The following is a 9247-nucleotide window of genomic DNA, read 5'->3' on the forward strand; positions in this document are numbered from 1 at the left end:
AGTTTTACCAAGCAACTCAAATAGTGGACAACCTAATTGGTAGCATGGATGAACTTAGAGAAAATATAAGGGTTGCCATATTCCACATTGAATACTTCCAAGGCCCACCACGAACTTCATTTTCCTATTATATAGGGAATCACCACAATTACAATGAGAGAAAACAATGAACAAGAAGTTGACTCACAATGCGCTCCTATTAACACAAAGAAGAAAGGTGCCACCTTGGTAACGATTACAGTTTTGTGAATCCTTGGGGACCTAATGGAGAGGAGTGGGGAGGAGAAGGGGAGTGGTCAGGCCCAAAATTCATTTTTTTTGGGCGAGAGAACTGGTTCAACAATAGGATAGTATGCAGTAGGAGATTCAGGGAGCCCTTTGGAAGGGGCAAGTTTAGATGGTAAGGAATCCGATGCGCATTTGGATTCGGGGGACTTAGGAGGGGGTCCCAGATCATGAGAGGAGCATATAGTAGTAGACAAGGTGAACGGTTAGGTTCAAAATTCAAATTTGGGAGGCAGAAAACCTGAAGTAGTTCTAGGACAGCAAGTGACAAGCGGTCCAGGGGACCCAGTGAAGGGAAAAGAATCTAATGGGAAGGATCTCGAGACCCCTTTGAACTCAGGGGATCTAGAGGGGGGACCTAGATTGATTGGACACATCAGTAAATGGTCCTCTCTATTTGGGATTAAACCCAAAGGTAAGTCGTCTTTGCCCCCGGTTAAAAATACTTTGAATGTTTCTCAAGGAAAGTTTGCCATTTCCATTCCAGATCAAATTATAGATCACAACATTGCTCGAATGGAAACTACTCTGATTGGTAAATTCTTTGGGATGAGACCGAACATTGAGGTTTTTCATGGATTTGTTAAGAGGAAATGAAATTTGAAAGGTCAGGTTGATGTGGTAGCTATGAACAAAGGATGTCTTTTCTTTTCTTTCTCTTGTGAGGAGGATCGCAAAAATATCCTCTGCAATGGTACTTGGGCGATAGGCAAATATTTAATGTATATCTAGAAATGGTACCCTAATACGGGAAGAGAGGATAAGTTTGTGGTCCAAGTTCCAATTTGGATAAAATTACCTGGGCTTCCTATGGAATATTGAGAGGAAGATGTGTTTGTTGGGATAGCTAATGCTTTTAGGGAGCTTATCGCCATTGATCCAATTACGACATCAAGAAGAAGACTTATTTATGCTAGAATCTATGTAGGAGTTGGGCCCGAAACAAATATGCTAGAGAAAATAGAGATAGAATCAAAACTAGGCAAATGGATGAAGAATATTGTTTATGAATCAATCCCTTTTACATGCTTTCACTATAAGAAAGGGGCATGGGCTAAAAAATGCCCAAGCAATATGGTCAAATCTCAATCCCAAACTAAAGTGTGGAAAAAGGTGGACAACTCGTTGAAAGTCTCACCTTCTGATGGTCCAGATCAGGAGAAACAGTCCCAGGTAGGAAGGACAAAGGAGGTGTTATTCAAGGAATTGGGAAATGAAACAAGGAAAGGAGATAATGATAAGATCACCCATCAGGAAAAGGAGCAGGAGAATAGTGGAAATGATTCAAGTGATGGAGAAAGAGAGTCACAAGTCAGCAGTCAAAATAAGGAAAAGGATAAGACAAAATAAAATTTAGATCAGAATGAGAAAAGGAATAATTGTCAGATGGATCATGGAGTTAGTCAATCCAAAGATAACAAAGAGGAGGGAGATAATTTTAACTTAGTAACAAAATTATCTGAGTTAGAAAATGGATCAAGTTGGATCCAAGATGCACAACCTGATAATATCTTTGAACAAGGGCTATCAAAGATTTCATTAGCCTCTCCAGCTCAGGTAAAATTGACTTTTCTCGAGGAAAATGAACCAAGATGGGGAGATGAGGAAGGCATCAAAAAGGCATTGGGAAAGAGTGAGTCAAAGAAGGAGGAAGAAGAAGTAATTGAGGATAAAAGAAAGAACAAGAACAAAAAAAAGAACAATAACAACAACAACAATAATACATCCACTAGAAATACAATAAGTAGACTAGGGGATGTGGGATCTCATCATACTTCTCTTGGAAGATACTCAAATGCAAAGAAGAGGACCATGGAAACAAGCAAGAATATAACAAACGGGACTCAAAGAACCATCTTTGAGGCAGGCATTTCTAAAAAACCATGAAGATTATCTCTTGGAATATTCAAAGATTGAATAATCCTCACAAACATGATTTAATTAAAAGTATGATTAGAGACAAAAACTCGGATATTTTTTTGATTCAAGAAACTAAAATGTCTAAGAATAAGGTTGAAGGTTTGAAAATGTTTAGTAATGGAGGAGTTAGTGGTGGTAGTTCAAAAGGAGCTTTGAGAGGTATTGTTACTTTCTAGAATAAAAATAATGTAAAAGGAGAAGTGTTGATTCAGGACAACAATCTAGCTTGTATTAGATTTAAGAATTTGAAAGAGGGCACTTCATGGGCATTAACTAATGTGTATGCCCCTAACACTAAGACCGACATAAGTGATTTTTTGAAAATCTTATCCTTGTTTAGAAGTAGGTTTGCTGAAGATGGGTCGATTATTATGGGGGACTTCAATGCCCCTTTGAAGGAAAATGAGAAAAAGGGAGGGAGCCAAACCAATCTAGATAGTAGATTGGATTTAATGGAGTTCATCAATAATAATTCTCTCCATGATCTGGATTTACAAGGAGTTAAATACACTTGGACTAATAGGAGTGGTGAGGACTTAATTTAGGTTAGGCTTGATAGAGCTCTTATTTCTTTGGATTGGTTTAATTCTTACTTATGTTCTTTATCAGCTCACATAAGGGCAGGATCAGATCACTATCCTATATCCTTCATGACTGATGCCAAGAAGGGAAGAAGACACTTCCCTTATAGATTTCAGAGAATATGGACAAAACACCCGGATATGGAAAGCAACATCAAGGGATGGTGGCAGGTTATAATTGAAGGTAATGCTATGTATAAGGTGGTCAAAAAGTTGAAGTTTGTGAAAGATAATGTTAAAAGATGGAACAAGGAATCCTTTGGGAACATATTTTCTTCTAAATCCACCATTCTCTTAGATATGAAAGATATACATGATGAGATTCATAATAATGGCTATACTAAGGTATCAAGAGATGTTGAAGATGAGATTCTTATGAAATATCATGAAATAATAGAAAAAGAAGAAAATTTCTTGAAACAGAGGTCAAGAAATGTTTGGTTGAAGGAAGGGGACAAAAATACTAAATACTTTCATATGTCCACTCTAAAACATAAGGCCATCAATAGGATATCATAGCTTAAAGTTAATGGTAGAACTGTTGAAGATGAAGAATCTATGAGGAAGGCAACCATGGAGTTTTTCTCCAACCTCCTTTCTAAGGAATGAAATTTGGACTTGAAAGCTCAAAAGGACCTTATGGATTGTATCCCCTCTATCTTGGATGTGGATCATAACTCTTATCTCACTGCTATCCCATCCAACGATGAGATTCTGAAAGCTGTCAACTCCTGTGAAAGAGTTTTTTGGTTCTAGAATAATTTTGAAAGAATTGAATGGCACTTTAATTGCCCTTATTCCCCAAAATATGGGAGTCGATTCCATGGATCTTTTTAGACCTATAAGCCTTTGCAACTCTTTGTACAAAATCATCTCTAAGGTTCCAACTTTTAGAATCTTGAGGCTGCTCCCCTTTATCATTTCACCCCAACAAAGAGGCTTTGTCCCTGGGAGACAAATCTTGGATTCGATAATTTCGGTCCATGAAAATATTCACTCTCTATCTAGTACTAAAAAAGAATGCTTTCTTTTGAAGCTTGACTTATCTAAAGCCTATGATGGAGTGGACAGGGGATTTATGATGGATGTTCTCTTGACTTTTGGTTTCTGCTCTAGAAGTATCAGTCTTATTTTGCAATTAGTTTCTTCTGCTTCTTTTTCTATCTTAATCAATGGATCTCCTTCCCCCTTCTTCAAGTCCTCAAGGGGTCTTAGATAGGGGGGCCCTCTATCCCCAATTATTTTCATTATCATGGCGGAATGTCTGGGAAGATGCATTGGAAAACTTGTTGAGAAGGGAGAGTTTTGTGGGTTGAAACCTTCTTCAGCGGATCAAGTCTGCTCCCATCAACAGTTTGTGGATGATTCTATTATTATGGGGAAGGCTTCAATGCAAGATTCTAGGAGTTTAAAGAAAGTATTGGATAGTTATGGGACAACTACTGGTCAATTGATAAATTGGTCTAAAGGCTTTGTTTATTTCATCAACACTCTGAAAAGAAGACAGATAAAAATGAGCAACATTTTGGGGTGTCAATTGGGGAATCTTCCTGCTTCCTATCTGTGGCTCCCTTTATGTCAAGATCATCTTGATACTTTCTCAGGAGCTCTTCTGGATAAATTTCATAAGAAGTTAGCTGGTTGGAAAGGATCTCTTCTCAGCCAAGTTGGTAAAGTTTAGGTTTTGAAATCTACTCTTCAGAGTATTCCTCTTTATGCCATCAACCTTTTCAGAATTTCCGCCAAGTTTCCGGAGGCTATTGAAAAAATTCAAAGAACTTTTCTATGGATAGGGGTGGAGGAGAAGAAGAGAGTGAATCTGATTGTGTGGGATAAGGTTTGTAAACCCATTAGAAAGGGAGGTCTTAGCCTTAGAAGAATAAGAGACATGAATGAGTTTCTTATGGCTAAGCAGATTTGGAGAGGTTATAACACCCAGGGAGAATGAAAATTGATATGGGATAACAAGTACAAAAGACAATATCCTACTCTTCTAATCTTCCTCAATGCGGAAGATATCCCAATTGGCTCTAATATCTAGAAAAATGTTTCAAGAATAAGAGATCTAATTGCTAAAGGTGTGAAATGGAAGATGGGGAAAGGAAACCTCATTAAATTCTAGGAAGATTCCTGGTTATTTGACTCCCCATTGAGTGAAAGTCCTGACTGGGGTAAATTTCAGAATCAGTGGAAGGAAAAATATGGCTCTATGGTGGGTGACTACTGGAATGATGGATAGTGGAAGGAATTATCCCAAGTTGATCCCTCCCTTGGTAATCTGAACAAAATTATGAACTCCATGGTGGTGGTGGATGATGAAGATAGACTAATCTGGAAACTAATAGCAAATGGTAAATTCTCTGTGACCTCTCTTTATAATCAACATTTTTCTAAGATGGAGAGTCCTTTCTAGGCTAAGGCTTGGGTGAAAGGCCTTATTCCTAAAATTAATATCTTTTTCTAGGCTGCTCTTCAAGATAAAATTCTAACTATTGATAACCTTAGAAAAAGAGGTATTTGTATGCCTAGTGCTTGTTTTCTTTGTATGCAAAATAAGGAGACCATTAACCACTTGTTCTTTCATTGTCCCTTCTCTACTGATATCTGGGGAAGATGTCTGAATCACTTCAATATCAGTTGGATTTTCCTGGAATCAGTCCAAGAGGTTTTTAATTCTTGGCACCATCCCTCAAGGAATAAGTCTATAATTTTTTTATGGAAAATGGCTTTACCCCATATCTGTTGGGGAATATGGAAAGAGAGAAATGAAAGAGTGTTCAGAGAGAAGGTTTCTAAGGCCCAAATTGTTTTTGAGAAAATCAAATGAAATATAGTGGAAAATATTAATATCATAGGTAGAATTGCTAATCCCCATGATAAGGATGACCATATAATCTTCAAAAATTGGAGATTAAAGGGAAGAGACTTCTTTTAGACTAATCCTAGAGAAGGTGTGAAATGGGAATGTCCTCCCCATGGTTGGATGAAAATCAACTTTGATGGCACTTCAAAGGGTAACCCTGGTAATGCGGGATGTGGAGTGGTTTTAAGGGATGAATGGGGAAAATGCAAAATTATTAAATGTATACCTATTGGAAATCAAACTAATCATGTTTTTGAGGCTATGGCGGCTTATCATGGGACGGTGCTAGCAAAGGAAGCCAATTGTACCAGAGTTTGGTGTGAAGGTGACTCTTTGAATATCATAAACTATTTGAATAAGGTGTTCCCACCTTCTTGGTCAATAAATAATGCAATTAAAGCAATGAAGAAAATAAGCGACACCTTTGATATATGTGTTTTCACACAAGTGTACAAGGAAGCTAACTCATGTGCTAACTGGGCAACCAACCTGACCCGCTGAACTGAGGAAATCATTACTATTAATGGAGAGAGTGAACTTGTGTGTGAGGCAAAATCCTTGTTCGATCTGGACCGTATCCAGATGAGGCAACATGGCATCATCAATCATAATTCCTAAATTATTCTCCCACTTATTTCGATGAGGGCTTACAACGATGGTGATGAGCATTTATTTAACTGTCTTATCATATTAACTGGGCACAGATCCAGGGTTGTTTTTCAGAGCAATAATAGAAACCAGAGAAGAAAAATAAGAGAAGAGATTAGGAATTCCAGTGATTGTGAAGGAAAATGGGAGGGAACAAAAAAAGGTTTGAACTAACCTCATGTTCATACTGGAAGAAGAATAGAGAGGTTTGGGAGATTCTATAGGAGGGGGGCTTAAGTGTGTTTATGGAGAGGCTTAGTGGTAAAGAACCAACAGTTACTAAGCACTTTCTATAGAATTGGAAGAGTGGCAAAGTTTTGGTGGGCACCCAGATGATGACAATGGATGAGGATATTATTGTAGAAGCCACGGGGATGGCGATTGAGGGTATTAAGTCTACAAAGATCGTAGTGTCTCTGATAAGGCAACAGACAAATTTCCTGTCACAGATGGAAAGAAGAAGAAAATAGTGAAGGTAGACAACTCCTATCACTCCCCAAAATGCATCTGTAGGCCATGGAGGTTTGTGTTGTTTGCTACCATAACCTACATTATGGTGGATGAGAGATTTATGAGAGCTCACGAGCATCATTTTGTGTTGCTCAACCATTTTCACCATGGTGAAAAGGTAAGCTTTCCCTATTATCTTGCTTGTTCCATGAATCACACAATTAAAGAAATGTAGAAAGACCCTAAGGGAGACCATGCTCTTCATCATGGTCTTATGGTTTTAGTGTATAAATTGTTGAAAGGGAAATGCATTGATAAACTAATTAGAGGTAAAAATGCCAGTGATGAGGAAACACAAAGTGAGGATAGTGGTTTCAACTTCGACTCAAAAACTGAAGGTGAGTCAGAGGAGCTAACCAAAAAGGGGAGGAATAAGGGGAAGAGAAAGAGGATAGTGGTTGATTATGATATCTCGGACTCCGAGGAAGAGTCCTTCGATGGAAAATTCATCAAAATCAAGAAAGGTAAAGGGACCAGAAAACAAAACCAGAGGAAGAAGAACATCAGCAGGGGAGTTAACAAAGATATAAATCAAATTTTGATAGCTACTAATGAGGAGGGAGAGGAGGAAAAAAATGACAATGTGTAGGGTAAGGAGGGGGATGAAATCCCGGTTGTGGGTAGTAATGAGGATTTGAATACTCAAGGTTTGTAGAAAGACGACCAAGAGGATAAAAGGGGAAAACCTAGTGATTGTCTTGGGGATAATGAGAGTATTAAGGGATTTTGTGATATAGTTAGCAAAATGGTGAAAGACATCGACAACTTAAAGAATGATATGAATGTTATTAAAAAAGCCATGATAGGTGACAAACCTCTTTCTGAAAACATTACAGAATTAGCGGTGGCAATCAACAATGCTGAAGCCATTGAAAACATGGTTAGTAAAATTCTTGAAATTGAAAAGAAGGTTAAGGAAATGGAAGGAAATAGAGAGGCGAATGGGTTGGAAATTACCATGAATAATCTAAGCAATAGAGTCAACAAGATGGAACTAACTGTGAAGAAGATAGTTGAACAAAATTTCCAGATTCTCAAAGCCTCTGTGGATAATATGAACATTCTGATTAACAGATTTGATAACATTAAAGATAAAGAGGGTGACAAGGACCAGTTGGATAGAAAAGGGCATGAGAAGAAGACTAGAGCCAACACTAGGAACCAAGGCGACATCAAGGGAAGAGAGCTGGATGATTTGAAGACCTTTGTGAACAACATGAAGCAGATGGTGGTTCACGTAGAAGATATTATGAAAAGTATCTAGCTGTCTAGGTCTTTGTCTTTGTCTTTGTGCTGTACTTTTTCTTTCTTTTTGTTGTCTTTATGTAGATCTTTGTGTTATGTGTTTTATGATCCCTTTTTGGTTTGGGTGGGATTAGTTTTTATGATGAAGTGATCAGACATGGTTCGTTTAAGCTCTAATGCTTTCTCTTTTTCCTGATATGTAAAAGGTTCAGGTTCCTTTCAAAAACCTATTTTTACTTAATCAAAATGATTGCAATTTTTAGAAAAGGCTTGAATTACACCTTTCATGCATAAATGCCATTGCCCATGAAGCATAGCATACATGGAGGGCTTTGCACTCTGCCACACTTAGAGAAAATTAGTTGTTCACATGCATGTAGTATTAGTTGGGTGAGGTTCAAAAGCGACTTGCATGTTGACTACGACTCCCACTATTTTGTAACTGGGTTGTAGGCATAGTTTATTCCTACAATATAGGAGGCAAGATACTATAAATGTAATGAATCAAGCCATTTCAAGGGTTTGAAATTTAATATTGGAGGCTATTGTTAGGATTTTGTTTACAGTATTTTCATTTCCAACATTTTAAAGTTTCAAGCTGTGTAAACTCTCTAAGTATCAGTGCTCACCGGTACCATTATTTTTAATAATTAATCAATGCAAGCTACTTTATGGATTGTACATTCCATGAAATTTGTTGAATGAAGTTGGTATTTCTTTAATCTGATATCTTCTCTCATTCTGAGTAGCATAATTGTTCTGAATATTGCAGATTCCATTATTATGATATGTGAAGTTGATGATCAACTCTTTTTGTGTGTAAGATCATAGACCTTGCAAGTAGATGGAAGTTTCAACTACTACTATCTAGTTTGTTATCGATAATATCTGGTTATTCAGAGTATTTATCTCAAGTTTAACAACCTTGCATGGTTATTCTTATTTTCTCCTTGCTCTCTACATCTTTTGCATTTTATTTCTAAGTGAATCTATGTGAGCATCTTTTGCAACCAACATACCGCCTTGATTGAACAAGTCACCTGAGCCCTGAGTTACCCTCGCACAGTTGTGACCCAACAAACAGGACCTTGGGGAGAGTGGATTTTTTGATCCTCGCTCTTTTTAGGAGAGGCTCTGCTTCATGAAGCTTGCGTTTTAGGTGAGTATAAAAGGCCCATCAATAGGAAGAACATTC

At 37.6% G+C, this 9247-nt stretch overlaps 1 protein-coding gene across 1 annotated transcript; it reads left to right on the plus strand.

Moving 5' to 3' along the window:
- Window positions 1–4038: 4038 nt before the first annotated feature.
- Window positions 4039–4467, plus strand: LOC131860151 (uncharacterized). Its single transcript, XM_059214526.1, has one exon. It carries the CDS (start codon window positions 4039–4041, stop codon window positions 4465–4467), a length of 429 nt encoding a protein of 142 aa, XP_059070509.1.
- Window positions 4468–9247: the final 4780 nt, after the last annotated feature.

The sequence above is a fragment of the Cryptomeria japonica genome, chromosome 11, assembly GCF_030272615.1.
Source record: "Cryptomeria japonica chromosome 11, Sugi_1.0, whole genome shotgun sequence".
In the NCBI taxonomy this organism is placed as follows: Eukaryota; Viridiplantae; Streptophyta; class Pinopsida; order Cupressales; family Cupressaceae; genus Cryptomeria; species Cryptomeria japonica.